Source organism: Zonotrichia leucophrys, chromosome 9, assembly GCF_028769735.1.
Source record: "Zonotrichia leucophrys gambelii isolate GWCS_2022_RI chromosome 9, RI_Zleu_2.0, whole genome shotgun sequence".
Lineage (NCBI taxonomy): Eukaryota > Metazoa > Chordata > Aves > Passeriformes > Passerellidae > Zonotrichia > Zonotrichia leucophrys.
The window spans coordinates 16,648,660-16,672,373 of record NC_088179.1 but is presented as its reverse complement, the minus strand read 5'-3'; the positions used below and the strand labels follow the sequence as shown (position 1 = coordinate 16,672,373).

The 23,714-nt window shown below is 38.9% G+C and overlaps 2 protein-coding genes across 4 annotated transcripts; one reads left to right on the top strand and one right to left on the bottom strand.

Moving 5' to 3' along the window:
• Positions 1–3,935: 3,935 nt before the first annotated feature.
• Positions 3,936–15,763, top strand: CAPN10 (calpain 10). 3 transcript variants are annotated; one of them, XM_064721386.1, is made up of 13 exons: positions 3,936–3,976; positions 4,346–4,553; positions 5,876–6,007; positions 6,243–6,439; positions 7,692–7,909; positions 8,424–8,565; positions 10,062–10,228; positions 10,748–11,031; positions 11,485–11,687; positions 12,061–12,316; positions 13,363–13,562; positions 14,152–14,197; positions 14,319–15,741. In XM_064721386.1, the coding sequence occupies exons 2-13, from the start codon at positions 4,410–4,412 to the stop codon at positions 14,346–14,348; spliced, it is 2,019 nt and encodes a 672-aa protein (XP_064577456.1). In that variant the 5' UTR covers positions 3,936–3,976; positions 4,346–4,409; the 3' UTR covers positions 14,349–15,741. The 3 variants fall into 3 exon arrangements, with proteins under 3 accessions (XP_064577456.1, XP_064577457.1, XP_064577455.1); XM_064721387.1 differs by lacking the exon at positions 3,936–3,976 and having other exon boundaries at positions 4,143–4,553; positions 11,485–11,539; positions 12,231–12,316; positions 14,319–15,763; XM_064721385.1 differs by lacking the exon at positions 3,936–3,976 and having other exon boundaries at positions 4,143–4,553.
• A 612-nt stretch (positions 15,764–16,375) lies between these two features.
• On the bottom strand, positions 16,376–23,354 carry LOC135451601 (cytochrome P450 2J5-like). The gene is made up of 9 exons (XM_064720971.1): positions 23,184–23,354; positions 22,005–22,167; positions 21,348–21,497; positions 19,783–19,943; positions 18,750–18,923; positions 18,374–18,515; positions 17,530–17,717; positions 17,268–17,409; positions 16,376–16,554 (listed from the first exon to the last, which is right to left on the bottom strand). Exons 1-9 carry the CDS (start codon positions 23,352–23,354, stop codon positions 16,376–16,378), a joined length of 1,470 nt encoding a protein of 489 aa, XP_064577041.1.
• Positions 23,355–23,714: the final 360 nt, after the last annotated feature.

Here is a 23,714-nt window from a genome sequence, read left to right as displayed (position 1 = left end):
GTATGTTAGTGTTTCTGCTCTCATCTCTGTGAGATCCCATCAAATGGCTTTTGACCTAGGACTTGTTTTCTGAGACACTGAAAGAGTAAGATTTTTTGAACATATTCCATGCATCCACCTCCAGATACTTCTGTTTCTCCTGTGAGTGAGGAGTGCATTTTTTACTTTGTAGAGACAAAAAACTGGCAGCAAGTTTGTGGAGATAAGCCTTCCTTTGCTGACAGAAAATAAATTGGTGCTTCAGGCTACTTGCTGTCTTGATTTGTAGTAGACTTCACGTTGACAGGCAAATTAGACTGTGATTAAATAGAAACTATTTGCCTTATCTTTGGTACATTAATTTCTGATCCATTTAAGTCAGATTAGATATCAAATCGGTTTTATTCAAACAGATGCCAAGAGATTGGGTTATCTTTTTTTATTTTGAAAATGAAAACTATTACTTTATTTCATTGCAGCTTTGAGCAGGGCAACAGAGGATGTAGAAATATCACTTGTGGGAAAGCTCTGAAGAACCAGTTGTTTAATAGAATGGAATATTTCTGACAGTTTTTTAGCATTTCACAGCCACGTTGGTTGATACATTCAATATATTCTTGCTAGCTGCAATATACTGTGTGTAAGCTTGTATCAGTAATTTTGGCGTCATGTTACATTGCAACATTTTAACCACAAACTCTATCAACCAAGAACAATTCTATCAAGTATCCCAAACATTCTTCTTCAATCAAAACTCTTTTATGTTCTTGCACTGCAGTGACCTTGGTCATTACCTTTTTTGGATAACACAGGACTTTCTGTACATCTAAGCTCACGTGCTGCACAATTCACTTAGGTCAAGTGCACTTCTTCAGTCTGCTCTCCCTGTTTGTCCAAAGATAGAACAACACAGTACAGTCAACACACTAAAATCACATCACACTTTTCACACTTTTTACTATAGATTGATAAAAGCTGAAAGCCATTTTGACCACAATATCACTTGGTGTACAAGAGAAACCGTACTAGAAATCACTGTGTGAGATTTGTCAAGCCACTGTTCTCTGAGACACAGAATTATTGTCAGTTGTGAGGACACAGTTTGACACTGATTTTGTTGAAGCCCCAAGAAAATTGGTTTAGCTGTTGATTACATGCATTCCTGAAATGCATACCTAATGTCTAGTTTGGATTTGTCTACTTTTATCTTCCAGCTCTGGAAACTACTGCTTTGTTTGTGAAAGTTAAACTACTTATTCACATATAAACTACTTATCTCTTTCTCATGTAAGTACTTTTTAATTCTTAAAGAAAACAGATTGATTGGTCTGTTACTGCAAGCTGTCTTCCACAACTTCGTGTATTGACTTTGCTTGGGTGGAGCATGATGTTTCAACATCCTTTTAAAGTGGAAATTGCACATTGTTTCTCAAAAATTACCTCAATTGCTGCTGTATATTCCACATTACCTTTAAAAGAATTTTTTACTGATACTGTCCATTCATCCTTTTTTTTTCCCATTAATAACAGTAGTAATATGGGCATCTGTTAGCATATGTCTTACCTGTACATGAGAACCTTTTAAAGATAAAGGGGGCAGAGAAAAGCTATTCCATATTCTGGAGGTGACTTTTCACTCTATACAGAGGGATACTAGCTAGTGGCAATAAATATATATATATATATATATATATATAAATATATACATATATTTAAAAATATATATACTAGAGACAAGTCTTTAAAAATGCAATGGCATTAGTGGGGTTTGCAGACCCTTTTCCAAAATCATATTTACTGAGGTGCAGCATCTTGTGTGCTGTGGTAACCAGGATGAAAATTTGGAGCTGTGTGTGCCTGAATGAGATGTGTCTATAACCACAAATACCCACTCCAAAATCTCTCTTAAGCAAAACGACACTCTGTGCTGTTCCCTTGATACAGCTCTGATCACTGTCAGCTCAGTATTGCTGTGCCTTGCTAATCCTGGTATCAGGATTCAGAGAATTCAAGAGCTCCCTTGCGAACAGCTTCCGTGTGTCAGCATTTGCAGAAACAAACACACACATTGGGCCCAGCCACTGCTGCTCGATTACTTTTACTCCCCTCCCTGTCCTTGAACCACTGGGAGTTGGAGACAAAAGCAAACATGGGACTGATGAAACCCCAAAACTGGCAAACAACCATGAAAATATCAAACACTATTCTAAAGGATCATCTTCATTCACATGGAAATGAGCTGGTTATTAAGCTGGACACAAATCCCTTTTAAATTTCTATAGCAATGGGAGTCAACCCTTCTCACTCTTCCTTCTTCCTTTCCAATGTGAAAGGAAGCACCTACATTAAAGTGGACTGAGGCAACAAGACAACTATAATTTTGTCTTAAAATGTTATCTTCAAGACCTTCTGTCTAAATAGACCTGTGTTTTATCTTCAGGAACAGTTTAATCCAGCAGGATTGCCAAGAGGCAACAGGGAAAGTTCTCTCTTTGCTGCTCTCATTGCAAAGAGTTTTGAGTTAACAGAAAAAAATCATCAATAGCATACTGTATTAATTTGCTCCTTTCCAGCCTTGGAGTGGGGCAGGGAATGTTATCAGGATGTTATCTGAGAGACCAAGATAACTTCTATCTCTTTCCTTCTTCTAATAGCTTCATAAATAAATAGGTAGGTATTTAACTAATTAATTGTTGCAGGCTGGACCTCTTGTATTTACAGTTAGAGCTCAACATTTATCCTGCTTTCTAGAATCGGTCCTCTAATGGAATTTATGCAGTTGTGTGATCGCTGTTTCCTAAAGAATGCAGGGGTGAAATCACACAGATCAGAGCCTCACTGTTCCTGACACAGAGGCCTTTCTTTCCCCTTTCCCTCCCCCAACAGAGCTCTCCTGTGTTGCTCGCGCGCAGCCGCGCAGCTGCAGCTCCCTCGCATGAGCCGTGGACAAGAGGGTTATTCTTACTGCCAGCAATGTTTCCTCTGCTCCCAAAAGGGTCAAAACTCCAACGTGAAAAGTCTTGTTTGTTGATTAAATTTGCAGTGTGCAGGGGAGAAGCCTTGTGTCTGTACAACGGGCATGACCGAGGGGCAGAGAACCTAATTCTGAATGTCAGGGGTTGGACAGCTGCTGCAGTTACCTGAGAGCATTTCCATCTGCCAAGGTTGGCTTGAGAGGAGGATTTCTGCATTAATGTCTGATAAAAACCACAGGCCTGTGTTTTCTGTGGCTCTCTCGTTCAGATGACCTCTCTACTCAAGGACCAGGTGACCTTAGACTCAAACACATCATCACAGGCAAGTGTGATGGCAGATTTTTTGGTAAACACCTCGTCCTTCCACAGAGGCTCAGCAGCTTCTTTATTGACCACACCTGAGCTCCCTGAGGTACCCTAATGTGAAAGGCCCAAACAGGGAAAAGACAACAGCCTCCTTCAGCGTGCCCTGAAACCCAAAACCTTGTAGTGCTGAAGGACGGCCTAGTGGGGCTCTTATTTCTGCATTTCTGTTCTTTGTCCCTGAGCTAGGGAGTATTTTTAAGGCACTTTTACCATTTCACTGGTCAGCAGTAGCTATCGGAATATGGAAATTAACATATCTCCTTTGACGGTTCAGCCCGTGGACGACTATATGGTGATAAACTATCCGAAAATGTGCTCTGTGCCATTATGTCAGGAAAGCACTCGATGAGGGCCAGCAATTTCTCTGTGTTTCTCTGTCACAATCTTCATGAAAACACTTTGGATTCATTTTCCTCAGGTGCCCACGTCCCGTGCCCCACACGAGCAGCTTCCCATTTCCCCCGGGCATTCCCGCACCCCGGGGACCCCTCAGCTCCCCTCAGCCGGAGGGCGGGGCCAATACATGATGCGCGCGCAAGTACCCTCTGCTGATTGGTCGCCGGCGCCGTCCGTCATGGGCGGGCTGGGCGGGGCCGCGCGTGCCGGCGTTGCCAGGTAACGGCCGCCCCGGGCAATGGCGGCGGGACCGCCCCGCGGTGAGGGGGGACCGGGAGCGGGGGCGACCGGGCCGGCACCTCTTGTGGGGACGGGGGGCTGGGGGGCACGAGGGGGCGTGGGCGGAGGGACCCTGTTTGGGCTGGGTGTGAGGAAAGGGGTGGGGGGTGAGCATTGTTTGAAGGGTGTGCGCAGAGCGGGGTCAGGGACCTAGCGGGTGTAGGTCTCCTCATAAGGAGGCCCCCTTCCCGCTGAGCGCTGTAGGGCGGCGTCAGGTGCTGGAAGAAGCAGCACCATGGTGGTTCCAGGTGCTCCGTGCTACAGCGAGAGGCTGTCCATCCCTAAATACATCCGCCATGCCTGTTTGTTTCCCTGTTGCAATTCCCCTGTAACACTCGCTTCTGTTGCAGGTTGCTGCCTGGCCATTTAAAGTCGTAGGAATAGCCGGTAAAGCTGCTTAGGACTGTGTTGAAAATGCTGGGAGAGAAAAAGCAGTTAATGGTGGCAAGAGACCTTTACACAGACCCCACGTTCCCGGCCAGTGATACCTCCATATTCTTTAATTATTGTACCCCGCTGGCCCAATTCAGAGGCGAGATATCTTGGTTGAGACCTAAGGTGAGTTTTAAGGTATAAAAGGCTAATTTTGGCAGAATTGGGCTTTTAGGTAGTAAATGCAGGTTTGCATTGAATGACTACTTCTGCTTATTTGTTTGGAAATACAGAAGTGATAAAACTAGTGTATGTCAGTGTTAACAATACATGAGTTACAGTTTTTAGTCTAGGTGCTTGTTTGTAGACTTGATTTAGATCCTCTTGTAGAGCTTTTAAATTTCATGGCAGTAAGAGAAATTCAGATATTTTATTAGAAATATGTGTCATTATGAAAATTATGTGCATACCAAGTTAGAATGCAACATTTTGTCATTTCCAAACTTTTTGATGTATTACATAATAGTCTTGAAAATAAGTAGTTGTATTTCAGAATTTTTTAGAAGCCTATTGCTTTTTTTGTGTTTGCTTTCTTTGAAAACAGGAAAGAAAACTTTTGAAGCTTGTAACTTGTCATGTGACTTGTATTGCTTTTAAACTTATAGCTGGGTTGCAGAGCAAGCTGTATTAGAGCTAAATGCTTTAGAATGCGTTTCTGCAGTATGCCCATTTAAGGTGAAGTATTTATGATACTGCCTTTGTGTAGAGGGGAAAAAATGGCTATAAAAATGTAATGGAGGAGAAAGGCTTGTTGCCTTGAGTTGTATTTCTTCCCCAGTGTCTGAGGCTGTCTGTAGGACAGTGACAGAGCTGTTGGTTATCGGGTGTTATTGGCAAACAAGTGATTTCATGGAGTTGAGTATGCAGCTTCCTGCTTTTGTTCTTAACACCTTGATTGCTGCTGGGGGTTGTTGAGTTAATTTCCATCTCTTGCAGTGTTTATATATAAGGAGAACCATTTCACTAAATCAGATCAGATCAGATTAAGTGTTCAGGACTTTGCAGCTGAAATTCCCTCTTGTGCTACCAACTGATCTATTTTTCTGTGCCCTAGGAAAAGTTTTTCCCTTGTTCTAATTTTGAGACTTTTGTAACTTGGGATGTGCAGTTTAATGTGGATAGCATCAGCCCTGTCATAGCAAGGAGCTGATGAATTATGTAGTCTTTCACTTCTTACTGCTTATGCTAGGGCTGCACCTGATGGTGACAGTTGTGTACTAAAATTCCTGTGGGATCTGGTTTTACATTTATGAAGTACCTGCAAAATACCCCCACAAGCCATTTGTTTGTTACTTCTTACTTAGGCTGTGTATGAAAAGGAAATTTTCTAGAGGTAATAAATTCCCTTATTTTATGAGAGATCTCTGAAGCCTTCCCAGTCCCTAAAACACAGAATTCCTTAGAATGTCATGCAGGATTTGGCTTTAACTCCTCTTCTTTAATTTTAGGACATTTGTTCCTCTCCTCGGTTATTTTCAAACAATCTGCAGGATGTGCAAGTAAAACAAGGAATTTTGGGGGACTGTTGGTTCCTGTGTGCCTGTGTAGCTTTGCAGAAGAGCAAATACTTACTGAACAAGGTATGGAGAATTTGATGTTAGAGAAGTTTTCTTTGCCTATTTGACATTTGTGCATTGTTCTGCAGTCCCAAGCTGCCATATGAATATTGCCTTCATTATGCTCACTTTCACTGCTTTTGTTATTCTATGTTTTCTGTGTTTGGTACAAATTCGGCATATTTTAAACTAGTTTTGTTAGCAGAAAATAAACTTCATTAATTCATTATTTGCCTTGATTTTGGCTTTTGCCCTGCAGGTGATCCCTCCAGGCCAGCCCAGCTGGACAGATGAGTCCTACCAAGGCTGCTTCACGTGCCGGGTGTGGCAGTTTGGCCACTGGGTGGAAGTGACCATTGATGATCGCCTGCCTTGCCTTGGGGGCAAACTCTGCTTTTCCCAGTGTCAGACAGAGGATTTGTTTTGGCTTCCACTCCTGGAAAAAGCTTATGCAAAGTATGTGAACGCTGCTATTGATGGAAATAGAACTACAATACTTGTATATTTCTTCTGCTTGCTTATTTTACCCAGCTGCTTTGGGTGTAGATCTGGGCATTGTGACTGCTGGTGGTTCCATCCTGGCTTGTGCAGAAGTTGCTCTTTAAACTGTAGGTCTGTAAGGTGTGCTTCCAGTTGCATATGAAGTAAGATAGTCTTATGGAGGTAATTCTGGTGAAAAGTAAGCTGCAATCAATTTTCAGGATTCAAATGATCTTTGTGAAGTCTCTGTCCATTAATTATCTAATTTTTTAAAGGAAGATGTTTTACTAGGGAAGATGAGAGCTCAATGAAAAGCATGCAGATATCATGGAAAGCAACATAGAGTGATTTTGTGCTAGTTGAGGCTCTGGTTGTGTGAGTTTCACTGCTCTTTTGTATAATTTGTTAGTTTACTGTTTTAGAAAGAAAATGTAGCTATTTAGTGGTTTATGGCACATCAGTAGAAAAGGTGTCCAGAAACACAAAGCAATTTGGAGACAAAATGCACTGGTAAGATAGACATCTAATGTCCCAAAGAATCTGAGCAGAAGATTTTGGGATTGCCAGCAGAGGGCAGAGGCAGACTTCAATTATGTAGTAACTCAGCTGTAGATTGAACAGAAGCTGTGAAGCACCAATGTCATGTTAAAGCTTCTCTGTAGGTTTGAAATGTAATATTTGTTGTCTGCAGAGCTCTTATTGTTCAATCTTATAACTCTATTTTAATCCTGACTTCTTTTGCTATATTTTTGTATCTGCTGCATCAGGTGGGGCAGTCTCTTGGTTTGCTTAGGTTGTTGAGGGAAATGCTGCTCTAGTTATTTGTGCAGAGTGAGTAAAGAATAATTGAAGAGGAAGAAATATTTCTATTTATACACAATGCAGTTACTATATCACAAAAGATAATGTAGAGCATGGATAATAAGGTAAAAATCACCAGTACTAGACAACAACAGTTTTTTGAGTAGAATAAAGAGAATGTAAGAAACTTCCCATCAAGCAGTGGAATATCCAATGGTTTACATATTCTTTAGATGTTGTTTTCTATATAAATAAAGCAGTATGTGCTTTCTCTTGCCTACTTTGGGTTATGAGGTCAGGCACAGTCATGACTGTGATATAGAGTGGGGTGGCAAGTGTGTGGCAACTATGTTTCTTTTGTTCTGTGTGTACAAACTTTTTATGTTTTCTTTGTATTTTTCTAATTTTTTTTGTTTAAATTTTTTAGAGTGCATGGATCTTATGAGCAGTTGTGGGCAGGACAGGTGGCAGATGCTTTGGTTGATCTGACTGGAGGAATTGCTGAAAGATGGACCCTGAAAGACCCTGGGAAAAATGTGGAGAAAGAGAAAACTGGCATGGTTTTGGAGAAAGCAGTGTTTAGAAGATTAATGAATCTGAAGGAACAGTGTGTAATAAGCTGTTCAGTCCTCAACTCCAGACAAGGTGATAGTAAATGTCTCTATTAACAGGCTTCAAAGCACAAGGCAGCCAGCAAATACAAATGCTGATTCTAGTACCTAGCCAGTTTCATGGTACAATTTGAAATATTGGATAAATGAAGATTGAAGGATATTACTGAGTTCAGGATGGGGGCTGCTTTGGAGGAGTGCTTTTTATATTAGGAGCTAATATAGTCAATTCTCAAAAACAAATGCATCACCCCCAAAATGCACTCCCTTGAAAAAGCATCTCAAAAACAACCTTGAAAACCTCAATTTTAGCACAGTGAATTTGTAGGGACTTGAGATTAAGGAGCAAGTTAATACACTCTGCAATGTTAATTTATGCCTTTATAGTCACTAAAATGAACTGTTTGAGGTTTCGATGTGCTGTTGTAATACAGATTTAAAACCAATTTCATTTTATCGCAAAATTGCCTTCTTTCACTAATGTTATTGTAAAATATGGAGCAGATTCTTTTGTTTATTTTACAATTTTTTTTTTTTTTGCTACTCAGGTGCAAGTGAACTAGGAGAATTTCATGCCTTTATTGTGATAGACACTTTGAATCTCTCTGAAGTGTCAGGCAAGGAAATCTTCCTGCTACGAATACGAAATCCTTGGGGGAGGCGGTGCTGGAAAGGGCCTTGGTGTGAGGGGTGAGCAGTTTTCTATTCATTTGGAAAACCATTTATGTAAGTTCTGAAGCACAAAGCTTATCTATGTATTACATAGGCAAACAGTGCTAATAATCTCTAGCAGAGGAGAGAGGCTTCAGTGTATGTGCAATTCTTTAGAGAGCTGGGAGTTCACACAGCTCATTGGTTCTGAGGCTAGTAAATTTAATCTCTTAGTTCTCGCAATATCAATTTTTTCATAACTTTTTTATTTATCAAATAATATCTTTTTATAGAGACAAACTTAAGGTGTTGACTAACTTTCTGTTTCTGATTTTTGTGCTTTTTTTGATGTTCTGCCATTGATCTAAGTATCTTTGATCGTGTTTGTTTCTTGCAGTCATTCAGCTTTACTTGCCTCTTCTCATTTGTTCCTGGCTCTGCTGCAGAAAACAAGCAAAGGAGCAATTATAAAACTATAGCAGAAGGAAGGATGCTTATGCTTGTTGCTTGTGTTATTTCTGTAGATTGATATAAGTAGGAGAAGCTGGAACTGAGTCCATATACAGTAGAAATAAAGAAGAGAGCTGTTTTAAAGGAGTTGCAGAAATATGTGTAGCAGCTCAAACAGAAAAGTAACAAGAATGAAAGGGCAGACCCTACTGGCTTATTTTGGAAAATGTTAGCATGTTTTGACTATACAAAAGAACATGCAATTCTTGACACAAGCAACAAGCATTCAGCATTAAAATATGTTAACAATATGGTGATGTTCAGGAACATTTTTGTAGAAATATTTTTCTTCCCTGAGTTAGACAGATAATTTAATTACATTTATTGAGACTTCAGCTGATATTTTTTTCTTTTGAGAGTGTTTTGGTTATACAGTTGTTCTCTTGTTTCTTTGTGAAACAGTAAGTTGCCATATAGTTGCAAGAGGATAGGGTTTCATTGGATGGCCTTAGAGCCCTGTTTTATTCAAGTGCAGAACTGTTCTTTTTTACTAGTGAAACAATGGAAAATGTTGAAACTACTAGCTTTTGATGAGACCTAAATAATGAGGCGTTTAAATTCTGCATTATCAAGACTTGGCAAACAGATTCATGGGGGTAGTCAGTTGCTTAATACAAATGGCAGTTTTTGTTGTAAAGCAATAAAACTTGTTCAGAACAATGTCAGCACAGCTTATTTTACTTTTTTGCCTGTTTTTTAAACAACAGTTAAAAGCCTTTATTTTGCTCTCAGACTTCTTACTGTAGTGACTGTTGTAAACAAAGCACCTATTTCACCCAGAAGTCTGTCCTGCATCCAGTCTGGTATTAGGCTGTTTCTAAGCTTTCTTTGATAAGTTATGACTTGTGTTTCCTATGATCCCTCTCACTGACCAGCAATGTGCAGAGAATTTTCCAATGCAATTATTTCACAATAAAATGAAGAAATCTCTTCTTGCTGTCCTGCTCCATAAGATATTTGGTAGAACATTGTTCTTGAACTCTGCTGGGCAAAGAGCTGAATGTTAACTTCTGTCTTATGTGCAGTGGTCAAGGATGGAACCAGCTAGATCCAGTAGTTGCTTCAGAACTCCTCTCACAGATCCAAGAAGGAGAATTCTGGGTTGATGAAGAAGAATTTTTCAGGGAATTTGATGAGATTACTGTGGGCTTTCCAGTCAATGAGGAAGGACAACTTCAGAGCCTCCATACAGGTGTGGTATGAGGAGACATCTTTCTCATGCAAATAACATTATGTCAAGGAGAAGAATTGATTTGAATTGCAAATGGGTACAACTAGACCATAATTTCTTTTTCTCAGTTTTCCCCTCTCCTGTAGATCCACTGGCCTTTTCCCTCTACTGAAAAACAGAAGGACAAGGAGGAATTAAAGATCTTTAGAGAACCATTGATATTTCTAGGAAATCTTGTTACTTGCTAGTTGATTGAAAGATTAGTGTCATCTCTCTAGAAGAGTTATTTTAGACAGCCCTGTGATGTTTTGTTTTTAATGGTATATACTTGAAATTTCTAGTAACAGTGTCTTGTAAAAATTATGCCATTAGTCTTTCATTTATTTCTCAAAATCTTGGTCATGAATTTCTGCTTTGGGGAAGTGTCAGGCTATGACAGCATGTTTTCTTGGGCTGAGCAATCTCTGCCATATACCTGTTGTGTAAAATTAGGCAGCTCCCATGTCTGAAATCCTCACCATGATTTTCTTATTTTGTTAGAGAAAGTGCTGTATCACTCTCAGAATCTCTTTGGATCCTGGGTGAGAGGCCAGTCTGCAGGTGGCTGCCGCAACAACAGCAGCTTCCCTACCAACCCCAAGTTCTGGCTGAGGGTGTGTGAGTCCAGTGAGGTGTGCATTGCTCTGCTGCAGAAGCACAGGAAATACAGCACTGACTGGGCTGGAAGGATTCAGAAGCCAACTCGTTTAGCAGAGGAAAATCCATCTTTGACTGAAGGCATACAGGGAAAGAATTACCAGGCTGTGGGATTGCATGTCTGGAAGGTAATACAAAAGTGACATTTTTCTCTTTGCAAATAAAAGTTTAAAAGCAATACTGAAACATTTGAGTAAAATAATTCATTTCCCATGCCAGTGATATGATTCAACTAGTCACAATTTTTCTGTCTCTGGTTTATGCTGGAATGATTCTGTTTATCTCACAGTTACTGTCTGTACAAACTGTTACTTCTTATCACTAAGCACTTGGGACTGTTCCAGAGTAGTGCATGACATTTTGGGCTGATTGCTTGAAGCCATTCCTAAATTTACTCCTGAATATTAACTCTTCCTACTTCTATTTGATGTTCAGGTCATCTGCTTTTACTCTTGTTTTTGTTTAACTTGTAAATGTATGCATGTTTAAAAATGTTTTAAACAATATTTGATAATTTTTAGTTTTATTAAAAACTAGTCATTTTTCCTAAACCACCATGCATCATTATGCATCTATTCTAGGTGGAGAAGAAACGATTTAACCTTCCAAAGACCCTCTCTGCTCCTCCAGTTGTAGGTACTGTCTGCCATTCCTACGACAGAGAAGTCCATGTGTGCTGTGACCTTTCACCTGGCTTTTATCTTGTTGTTCCCAGCACTTTTCTGAAAGATGCAGTAGGGAATTTCTTGCTTCGTGTATTTTCAACGGGAAGGATCTCTCTCAGGTAGCTTTAAAACAAAACAGAATGTTTCTTAAATTTGTTGACATAAATACAAGTGTAGCATGAAGTGGGAATGTTCAAAATATTTTGAAGAATTGTGCAGAGTGCTGTATAACAGCATTGTATTGTCTTTGAATTCATGCAAGTTTCCCACCTCCTTGTTTTTGTCGTGAAGCTGCTACTACCTCTTGTTAAAATACTAACAGGAAGTAGCCAGATGAGTAGCATCTTGACTCTAAACTGCAGCTTCTTGCTGTATGCAGAGGCAAAAGGTAGTGTTGACAGCTGTTTAAAAGCTGGTCAGGTTTGTTTATATTCTATATAAAGTTAGTATGTGTTTTATACATTTTTGTTTATTTTCTCTCATGTTTAATAGTGAACTAAAGCCACCACCCATGGATACAGCCCTCTGTGAAGAACTCCCAGCTGGTGAATGGGAGACAGTGCAGCTGCATGGATGCTGGAAGAATGGGCTAAATGCTGGAGGTAGCAGGAACTTCCCCTCCTTCCATACCAATCCCTGCTTTCCCCTCTCCGTTCCTGCAGGAGCAGGGAAAAGCAGTGTGAAAGTCACCCTCCGTCAGCACTGCCTGGATAGCAAGTGTTGTCCAATAGGTTTCCATATTTTCCAGGTAAGGCTTCTGGTCAGTTTGATTCTTGTTTGCCAAGGGTGAAGGTTAGCCTGGCAGCATAGGGCTCCTTGCAGTTTGCAAGGGTCTTGCTGCTTCTGGGAGAAATACAGGCTGACTCTCAAAGTGATGCCCATGAAAGATATGGAATAACTTAGGTAGTTACATTGCATAGTAACCAGATAATTGGTTCCACTGAATTCTTACAAGGTTCTAAATTAGTTTTAGCAATGATGAACTCTTTTGAGGATTTGCAAAGAATTCTTGGTGCCCTAGTGATTGAGGACCAAACCTTTTGGTAATTCATCATAAAAACTTACTTTCTTTGTGTCTAATAATTAAATGTTTATAGGCAAATTATACTGGATCTAAAGGACTATGATATCTTGAGCAGGTTATCAGAAACAAAACAAGATTTGAGTTGATATGCATAGATACAGATTCAGCATGTGTGTACCAGTGTTCAACTGCATAAGTGTAACCAAAGAAGCTGCTGCTTAAGTAACTATTTTGCAGACAAAGGTAGCTTTATTTTTAGAAAACATGCTTCAAAAAAAGGTGTTGCTTAAGTGAAAAGTCTGGAGTTGGGCACCAGAAGTAACCATAAAACTCCAAGTGCACAATATGTGAAGAAAGATTGGTGTTTTTTATATTCCTATAGAAGACTGAGATGAAGTCTAATATGACATTTTAGTACTGGAAGGACCACTAGATATAGGAAGGGCACAATCTGTTCAGCAGATCCCTGAGGCAGAAAACAAGTGCTTTAGGCTACAGCAGGGAAAAGTGAGGTTTGAAAACAGAGAAAACTCTACAGCTATGTGAGTAGTGGGTTCTATACATTTGTCTACAAACAAGCTAAGAATGATTCATCTGTTCTTAGTACTGCCATCTGGGTTTTCTAGAAGCTTTTCCATTCCTCTTATCTCTAGCTCTGTACAGTAGAGTGAGTATTTGGAATAGAGATGGACACTGTGGTGTCCTAGGAATGAAACACTGTGAGACTGAAACAGATGAAACAGTAGGCATGTTTGCATTCTTTTTTGCAGGTGCCTAACAGCAGCTGGAAACCACAAACTACTTCTTTTGTACATTTGGAGCCACTGGTGAGCTGTGTTCCTCACTGCTATTCCCAGGAAGTCAGCCGACTCTGCAGGCTTCCTGCAGGAAGTTATGTCATCATACCTTCTACATACTTGCCCAATACAGAAGGCAATTTTACAGTGGTCATAGCAACCAAAATAGACAGGTAAAATTATGTTGCCTTTTATTTGCTTTTCTAGTCTTTTTAGTGCTTGTATTACAGGATGCATGGAAATGACTGCAGTAATGTGTTTTCTTGGTGGAAGGTTTTTGTGAAGTCTTTCTATTTCTGCAGTTTGCCTGCACTGCTTACCACTTTGATTGTGTTGGAGGAATGACTAAAAAAGGTAGTATTTGTTAAATCTTCTTGCATCACTTGTTGAATATCAGATGTCTCTTGCTGGAGGAGATGACACTTAAGTAATTGATTACCAGCTGTATCATCAATGTTAGAATTTATGCTGAAAGTTACCAATGCCTTTTAAAATTCTGGGTTGTTTTTGAGAAAATGCAATGAGTAGCCAGACTTATTCCAGTTCTAACTATGATGTGAATAACAACTGCTCTGAAGCAGAATTGACAATTCCATAAGAGTGCAGTAAGACTCAACAGAATTGGAGAAAGATTTGCTAAGGGAAAGGATGTGTGGAATGAAGCCTGTTATAGCTTCTCTTTTTGAAGTGGGATAAATACTTGATATTTGCACGATTGCCAGTGCTTTGTGCGGAAATAAGTGTGGTTTGGGTTTTCAACAGGAAGCGCATTCACAGCCAGGAGACACTTGGACAGGTGTTACAAGAGGTAAGTGATATATTTTGATGTATTCATTCTTGGTGTCACCACAGATCTGCTTTGATTCCTTCTTGACAAAAAAACCTTGATGAAACAGATTTTTTTCTCTCTATTCCACATTTTCTTATAGGTTTCCTTTACAACTGTGATGAAAAGGTAGTGTGGAATTCTGACACTGTTATTTCAAGAAACGTTGGGAAGCCAAGGAATGCCTCATCTCTTGCTCATCTCAATTTTAAATGGAGCAACAAGAAGATGCTCTTAGCCCAGCTGTTTTTCACTGCTACCAACTGTCAGACCTGTAACAACTTCTTACTAAAAAAATACCTCTTTTAATCATGAACACTCTGAATATTTGGTCTTCCCACATTTTTAGAAGGAGCATTGTACAGCAAATTATCACGTGCCTCAGTTCTTCAAAAATAAAAGTGAAGAATATGCGCATGTTTTAACCCAAGCTACGGTTTTGGAAGAAAACCATAAAACTTATGTGTAAGGCCAGGTTGGATGGAGCCCTGATCACCCTGCTCTCATGGAATGTGTCCCTGCCCATGGCAGGGGAATTGGAACAAGATGATGTTTAAGGTCCCTTCCAGCTCTAACCATTCTATGATTGTAAAATAATATTTTATTGGGAGAAAAAAAAAATTAACCTGACAGAATAACTTCATGTGACCAAAGTGGTGGTGAACATAGAGGAAAAACTGGAGTATTATTTTCAGGTAGGCTATACCTCAAGAACCATCAAAATACACTGGAGTAGAAAAAGTCCAAGCTTGTATCTGACACTGCCAGTCTTGCTGCTGAGCACTTTACCTTGGGCCCTCTATGGAACCAAGCAGATGGTGGGTTCAAAGGAAAGATTTTTTTGGTGAGTTGTTCTTTAATGAATGCCAGAAATAAAAAAGACAAGACTTGAAAACTTTTGAACTATCCTATCAGACTGCTTTTGTAAATCTGTAAGAATGTGTTTTATGGAAGAGCTGCCCTTGCTGCAAGAAATGTGCAGTTTAAGGGTTTTTTCTTAATTTATGTTTGAAAGTGTTTCTTATTCAAGTAGGATTTTTAAATGTTATATTTTCCTCAATAAAAATAAAGTAACATTAAAAGTTTTTAAATGGCTTTTATTTTAAAAGTTAAATACTTTAATTTTGTCACGTATGCATTGGTTCTGTAGTAGCAAACATTACCATGTGTTAGAACCCTGGGATTTCACTTAGTGGAAGGGAATAATGGGAGATACTTGCAAGGAGAATCAAGTCTTCCATTAGTCCCAGAAATATGTAGTATTCTGCTTTTGCTTTTAAGTACATCCTGCCATAATTTCTACTAGCTCCTGTTGAACTTTGAAAATTGAAAGGATTTAGGATGGTTTCGGCTGAATTTTAAATTATCAAAACCTTCCACATCTGTTGGTGTGGAAAAAGAGCAAAAGAAAACACTGAGTAATAAATCTCTACTGTACCTACTAAAACAACTGTTGACATCTTTGTTTATTTTCTTAATTTCTTGAAAAGCTGTTCCTTTCTCTTCAAATAGGAAATTATTGGATCATACAACAGTGTTTTTAAACAGGAGGAAAAGTTTGTGAAAGTGCATGGACCCGAGTTGTGGTGAAATAGAAATTGGATACTGAGGAAGTAAAAAAAGATGTAGGATTTCTAAATGGGCTGTGGTTATGAGAGGCCCCATACTATAATCATTTTTGTGTGTGTGAAGTTTATGCTACACTTTATAATGCTGTGTGGGAGAGTGAAAGACAAAGGAATTAACTCTAAATGTGTGTATATTCTATTACCTCCTGCAAGAAGATCTAAGAAAAGACCTGTGAACTCAGAAGACTAACAGCTTACTGAAGAAAATTTTATTAAAGCTTCCTTACTGAACAGTTGTCCCATTTTAAGAGTATGATACCTGACAGAGCACACATGCAGGAAACTACTTGACACAGGCCACTTCTCTAGCATCCTACAGCTAATTCACTGCTACTGTGAGTGTGAAAATACATTTTTTTGGAAATATTGTGTGTTTATGTATGCCTAAGACTCAATTATGTGAGTTTGGCAAGTAGACTTACTTTGATTTCAGAAAGTTCAGTAGATGAGAATTGAGATAGTGAAGCATGTTTTTAAAGGATCTGCACTTACTAACGGGTTGAAGTCTGTCAGCATTTTGGTGTGTTACAGACTAGCGTGGAATAGCACAGAGTTTATATGGGTGTGGCTGCAGTATTGCACCCAAAATGTACTCCAGATTGATTTCCTTCACCCCCTCAGGGAGCTGGAATGTAAATGCCCGAAGGAGATTGGTAAAGAAGATGAACAGTTCAACTCGTGCCATCCGTTCCCCCAAACATACACGGTGCCCTGCAGAGGAAAATCAAGAGAGTCAGTTGAGTAAAGTTAAATTCTGTAAAAGAACTTTGCACAAAATTCTACCGAGTTCCATCAATTCTGTTAATGTAAGATAATTATTTCATTCTGTAAAGACAGAAGATGCTTTAGGACGAGGGTGGGGAAACATTTAACTGAGAAACTCTGCACCTCTGTCAAGTATTTGGTGTTTTGATTGGGTTGTTTAGTCTTTTTTCACCCCTGGAGCATGCAATTCTCCCTTTCCATTGTTGATTCTTTTTGTGAGAGCCATGAATTGCTTCTTAGCTAAGCCAGATTTTAAAAGGATTCATATACTTCAGAGTCTTATTTTGATTGTTGAGAAGGGAGGGCTGGGGCATTGTGGTATGCAGTTCTGAAGCCAAGGAGAAGGATGTAACCAGGATTTCTTTAACAGAAATTCAGAAGAGTGTGTTGGGGCCTTGTAGCCCTAACACTGGATGGATATGCCAAGGAAAGAGCATTTTGTCTCCCAGCCCCACTTATCCTCTGTTTGAATATATGAAAAATACAAAATGCACAATATTTGTGGCTCTTACAGCAAAAGACCTGACTTTAAATCTTTCAAATCAGTCAAATAGTCAATCTAGTCAAATACATTTTTATAAATGTATGTTTTAGAACTTAGTATTTTTACTCTTATTGCAAAACAGAGCAAGCAGGAATATTCGAGGTCAGGGTGTTACCTGCTGAGAAAGGTAAGAATGCCTCTTTGTTCACAAAGTTGCCATCCAAGTCTAGGAAATGATCTGGGTTGAACTTCCAAGGGGTTGCCCAGTGCTCAGTGTCATAGACCACAGAGTGCAGATTTGGCAACACAAGCGTGCCCTGCAAGAAGCAGCAGAGATCTCATTTTCCATAGATTTTCCTTCTCTCTATGTCGTATAAATGCTAAATATTAACAGCTCAAAGATGTAAGAAACAGGGGGGTATCCTTATCCTCTGTACCTTTTTAATGTGAAAACCCAGCAGAGTTGTGCTCCTCAGGCACTGTCGAGGGACCCCGACGGAGGTGACGTTGCTGTAGCGCAGAGCCTCGTGGATCACAGCGTTTGTGTAGGGCAGCTGCTTCCGGTCCTCATAGCTGATGACATGGGAGGGTTCCAGAACAGCCTCTATCTCTCTTTGAACCTTTTCTGCAGACAAATGATAATACTTTCATTTCCCCCTCTGCACCGCCCCCGCCACTTGCCCCCTTTATTTCCAGTAGATTTTTGTGTGAGAATGTCCTGTCCGAAGGAAATAAAAGAAATTATGTTGCTATGAAATGCTTTGGCATGTGGTTTGACTGCTGTGTAGGTTTCAGTTGATCAAGAAGTGCTTCTCCCTGAATCCTCATCTAAGACACCTACTTGGTGATGAGGATAGTACAATTTTGTGTTTCAAAAAATGGATTAAAATTTTAAATGACAGGTATAATTTCCATTGTTTATAAATATGTAGCAGATTGGATATCTTTTAAAAACTTTTTTACTTCGAAGTTTGGGAGAAGACTAGGTTGCATATGAAATGTCTTTAATTTGTTATTCTCTCTTGCCAACCCATTCTAGAGAGGTAAAACTGTGACTACTACTAATTTCTGCTAGTGTTGCTGGTGAACCAGATGGGGAAGCACTTGTTTGTTTCATTTATTGACCTTCCATTTTCTGGATCCTAGTTGCTGATGTACCACCATTCATGTGCATAGCTAAGGGTTTTTTTGATGCCTTACAAGTGATTGATCTATATTGTTACACTAATGATGTTCATTGTGATGTTGAATGCAGCTCTCTCTGATGGTGCTTTTCCTCACCTTGTATATCTGGGTATTGTACCATGTAGAGCAGTGCCCAGAGAAGGGTGGTGCTTGTTGTTTCTGTCCCTCCTAGCAAAAGATCAACCACAGTCTGAACCATATTTTCTTTATTGAATGTAGAAGTAGGGTCGTCCTTGGTCTGTAGGACATATTCACAAGAAGACTATGAAATAGATAATTTCAGATATTTCACCAGTCACATAGAAACTGTCATTGTTTGATGATAACAGTGAGCAGCCCATCAAATCAAACACCTTCAGTGCTGCACAAATAGAGTGTGCATATAAAAATCCTTTGGCAGTTATTGGAACAGCAAGTGTTTGTAGTAGGCGTTGAAGCCAAGGAAGGGAGAGTGTGATAAGCAGATACTTACTTTTGTTATTTGAGCCAGGTAGAAGTCAATGAGATCCTGTGGATCATCTGTGTTCTGTCTTTCATGGGCTTGAACCTCCTCCATGACTAATCTGTGCATGAAGTCATTGTATGCAAACACCTCCTGATGAGGCCCTGGGAGATGGTGCATGAGCCATGGGAAAGCATCGTACAGCTGTGGTGTTAAACAGAAAGCAGAGTGTGTCAGATCCCACTGCTGATTTCCTGATAATTGTGAAGCCACCACAACATGTGGGCAACCAAACTGGGATGAAAGGCAACAGACACAAGAGAGATTAAATACTGGGAACATGATTATATTTTACTTTTTGGATCAACACCTAATAATGTAACAGGGGTTCTGAAAATGGGTGAGTAATTGAGTGCTGAATCTGACTCACAAACAGATTTTTCTCAACCTTTTATTTTTTTTACTGTAATTATTTTAGGCATCCCTTTATGAAGAACCTGATAGTCTTTTAGAATGCCAGTGTGCCAAAATCTGCACAAGTTAAGCAATAGCTAGGGTTTCAAGAACTTAAAAAATATTCTTCTTGGTGTGATGAATTTGTAACCTGTATCTTATAGGAAGCTCAGAATAACTCAGATCTTGATGGCAATATGAATTATGAATTGAAGCAAGATGTCTTCTCAAAAGAGCATCCATTTGAAGACTTAGTTCTTATTAACTGCCTTTCTGGATTTGCAAGACTGAATGAAATTTTAGAAGCTGCGTTAATTTAAGAACTAAGAATCTTAAATACACAGTGTTCTGCAAATGATTGCTCATTGGAAATCTGTGAAAAGCAGTGATGATCTAGAATTTTAATTTTAGGATGTGATTTACAGACATAAAGAAGAACTAGAAGCCAATAATTACATATACAAAATATGTATTTATTTATTACTTCACTGTGACTTGTAGAACAATGGTATATTTGGAAATGAAAATGTTTGTGAATAATTGACTTTTAATTTCTTTTGACTTGTCAAGTGCAAATGTATCTTAAGGAACAAGAAAAGTAGGCTCTTACCCTGCCCCATATAGTGCCTTGAAAGTAGATCACAGAATAAATAGCTTTGATGAGTTTGCTGAAAGATTCATCCTCACTGGAGAAGCAATGACCAAAAACAACAGCACAAATGATATTTGCAATTGCATGGACGATGGAAGTGTGGGGGTCAAAAGGTTTGCCTGTGAATATGGGAAGTGCTGTGAGATCTTCTGAATAGACTACAGCAAGAAAAATGAGGAAGACTTTCTTTTTTAATGTTAAAAACAACAAGGCATCAGACTATTTTTAGAAAAAATTCTGGTAAGTTAAGCCTAGTTTAGTATATATTAACTGCATGAGTTGTAAGTGCACAGAATCTTAATTTTCAATCTGCTCTTTACTCTTGTAAAATACGGTGATAATCAGTTTTGAGCAGACAAACATAAAAGCTCCCCTTCTTTTGACTTGTGGTCTGGGTTGTGTGGAAACACAAGCAATTAATTAGAGCATATGCCTTCAAATATAGAGGTAGATATTTAAGTTTTGCAGTTAAAAACCAAAACAAAGAATTCTCACCATTACCCCCAACCCCCCCCCCCAAAAAAAAACAACCAGAAAAAAAAGTAGCGTTTTCATTTCTTAGTTCTGTTGAAATGACGTATCTCTTCTTGGTTTTCAAGTATCAGCTTAACAATCCAACTACAGATGTATTTTTTTTCCACAGACTGAAAAAGCAAAGCTCATATAATAGGGTGGACTACATCTCCCATTGAAAAGGATTAAATCCAGAAAAAAAAATAAATTAAGTACACATTTCAATGGCAGGGACAACCTTTGAAGTATACTTCTATGGAAAATACATCCCTGACTTCAGTCCAGTGCTCATGGTTGTTCTTGGAAAGAGCAAATACATTTATTGAGTTTAAAATTGAGACAGGGTTGCATGGTAGGTAAAGCTTTGGGCTGTACAGGGACTCGAGGTAGATGATTATTTTCATCTCCTACATTTTACAGATGTGTGAATGTTGCTCTCAGAAGAGAGATGGGCCTGGTCCAAGGAGAGTTGGAAAGAGACCTCAGGCAACCTCTCTGTGTTTTCACATGGAACAAGATGTGGGTGAGGGATTTGGCTGCTCAGAATATTTATATTTAATTGCTTTATTTTGGCAGCTTGCTAAAATTCTATTGGTTTCTATTTCATCCAAACCTTGAAAAGAAAATTTTTTTGGATAACTGAATGATACATTCCTTGTTTTGGAGTCCTTTCTCTGCCAAATCCTGAAAGCCTGCTGTCCTAGAATGACTTCCAGCAGGTCATACATTGTGTATTTTAAGGAGGGTTTTTCTATACTCCTTGAGTGTAAGAATCATTACCAGCTGTGTTGATAATAAACATTTTTTAAACTCTCCTTATTTAAAAAGAAACAATTTTATATTGCCCACTGTGCAGACAAAACATTTTTTGCAAAGAATGCAGTTAAGAAGCCACTGAAATTTCTACTAATAGTGACAATGTCTATAGTACTTGTAAAAATATACTGTGAAACTTTTAGCAGCCCTAATCTTTCAGGAAAACACTCTAAGTGTTCTTCCAGTGAATTTACCTTCTGTATTTGTGAAGATATCCACAAGGTGACAGGCCTCTCTTTGAATTTGATGCTCCAAATTGTTCTTACCAAGTGCCAGACTTCTTATAATTGTCATGCCAAAGCGTCTCTGCTGCTTCCAGGTGTGGCCATTTGTCAGGAAAATACCTGAAAAACACACAAAAATTTAGTTCATTGCTGGGAGGGAAAATCCTTTCACAGCAAATTTTGATTTAGATAAGGTTGTATTTCACTAACAAGATACAAGGATTTTAGATTTTAGAAGCTGAGTTTTGGTCTCTGAGGATTTTATGCCACCCAGCTGCTCCTAAATGCATCCCTGTAAACTGAGTGGGTTTTGGTGAGGACTGAACAGCTTTGTCTATAGATATCTTCTACATGAGCAGTCTCCTGGTTTAGAAGTTATACAATTGAAGGGCAACTTCTCCAGGCAAGTATTCCTTTTCATCTATTGGGAAGGAAAAAGACTGAGTAATGTGCTTTATAAGACAATAAATTTTTGTTTTTTCCTTAATATGCTTAGCACTGCATGAAACACTTTTGCAGTGAGAGCCCAGTTATGCCCTGGTACAGCAGTAGCTGATGTGTGTGCCCAAGAAAACATCTTCCTTCTTTACACCTTGTTCTATCTCATTCTTGTATAATGCTTTGTACCTTTCTCGCCCATCATATCTCTGTAGAAAGGGGTGAGAGGTCTTCCAGAAACTTCTTCTGAGTGGGTGACAATGCCATCTTTTACTGCTTTGTATCCATTCAGCACAACCAGAGGTGTCTGTCCCATCCACAGTGTGTAGATGTTTCCGTAGATGTTGGTTAACTGAAGAGTTGATAACAGGAAATTTGTGACTATAAACCAGGGAAAGCATGCACTAAAATATCAATTTATTTAAGAGTTTTCTGTAGTTGTGACTAAACCTGTTTGTTGGCATCAAATGGAATTGCAGGTTTTAGAAAAAAAATTATTTCTGTTGTTAAGGTGCTTTGGGAACAGAAGATAATTGCTCTTTATGGAATAGATGCTAAGGGCATCTCTCAGAAGAACACCTCTCTAATTTCACAGAAAGAAAACCAGCAGGTCACTTTGTTAGCTCTGAATCAAAGAACAAATTACTACAGGCAAAATCCCAGAGCTTTTCTCTTTATTTTATTAATGAACCAAAATGATGGTATTTTCTTGTCTCTAGCTTACAAAGAAAGAAAAGTAATGTTCTTGCTTTCTTTTCTATAGCTGTTCCTAGCTTCTAGGATTTTTCTTATTTTCCTCTGTTGTTCCTTACATCATGCTTATATTTTTCCTTGTAATAATGGGAAGCAAATTCCTTCTTTTTAAAAATAATTTTGATTGGTGTGATTGGTTGTGTTGTAGACAGCAATCAGATTTTTCTGCTTTGGTTTAGCAGTAACCTGTTTACAGCAGATAAGAAATCTTTTTGCTGAAAAAGCAACAGAAAAAAGTGTCTGTTGAGGGTACAGGTTTGGTCTTCTAATGGAGATGTTCCAGTGGCACTGGTGTCAGAAAGGAGAGCTCTGCTAGAGGTGGCTTACAGGGCTGGATATTAACACAGAAACAGAATGAAACTGCCAATGAAATACCATTCTATGACAGTGTTTGTGAGAATGTAACCAAAAGAGAGAGAAAGTAGCAAGGACTAAATCATTGGTGATGTTTAATACCCAGAAATATTTTTAATACTGCAGGGTCCTCAGAGTCTTTGAAACTGGCTGATAATCAAGCTTGAGGTTTAAAAAAATATCATTTTAAGGCATTCCTATGCAATGCACAATTTAAGTTAAAATAGATTCAGACTGATTTGCAAGCACAGAGGTAAATACCTTGCTGAGAGTTTCTCGGCGCAGTTTGAAGTCCAGCAGCCACAAATTTCCGATGATGGGGAGGGGAACTGGTCCTGGAGGAAGCTGGGTACGCATCCATTGCAGCCTGAGGAACTGCAAAATCAGGAGACACACTACTAGAGCTATAAAAATTTCAGTAATCCCCAACATTTTATCAAAATTTTTGCTTCTCACTGATTTTGGCTTTTTTGGTTTTTTTTTTTTTTTTTTTTTTATGATTTCTTCTGAAAATTTGAATTTGTGGATGTTTCTTCTACTGAATCCAAACTCTTTCTAAAGATATGCCTCCTGTAGCCATCTCTCTCTGTAATCTACAGTTTTCCCAAGCTGAAGTCCGTAGAAAACCAAACTATGTGATGCTTTGTGGTTAGCCAAGCCACACCCACTCTTATTTTTTTTTTTAATGATCTGTAATTGTGACCTGTCTCTTTTTTCACTTAGAATTTTATTTCCTTCTTAGTCTTGATAGTGGGTCAAAGTGCCAATTATTGAAGAGTTATCTAAGATTTT

Coding starts and splice junctions, on each gene's coding strand:
- CAPN10 (XM_064721386.1), top strand. CDS start 4,410: ATGCTGGGAGAGAAAAAGCAGTTAATGGTGGCAAGAGACCTTTACACA. Junction 11,688..12,060: donor ACGGGAAGGATCTCTCTCAG/GTAGCTTTAAAA, acceptor CATGTTTAATAG/TGAACTAAAGCCACCACCCA. Junction 12,317..13,362: donor TAGGTTTCCATATTTTCCAG/GTAAGGCTTCTG, acceptor TCTTTTTTGCAG/GTGCCTAACAGCAGCTGGAA.
- LOC135451601 (XM_064720971.1), bottom strand. CDS start 23,354: ATGTTGGGGATTACTGAAATTTTTATAGCTCTAGTAGTGTGTCTCCTG. Junction 18,516..18,749: donor ACCTGGCTCAAATAACAAAA/GTAAGTATCTGC, acceptor TATGTCCTACAG/ACCAAGGACGACCCTACTTC. Junction 16,555..17,267: donor ATTCTTACCTTTCTCAGCAG/GTAACACCCTGA, acceptor TTTCCTCTGCAG/GGCACCGTGTATGTTTGGGG.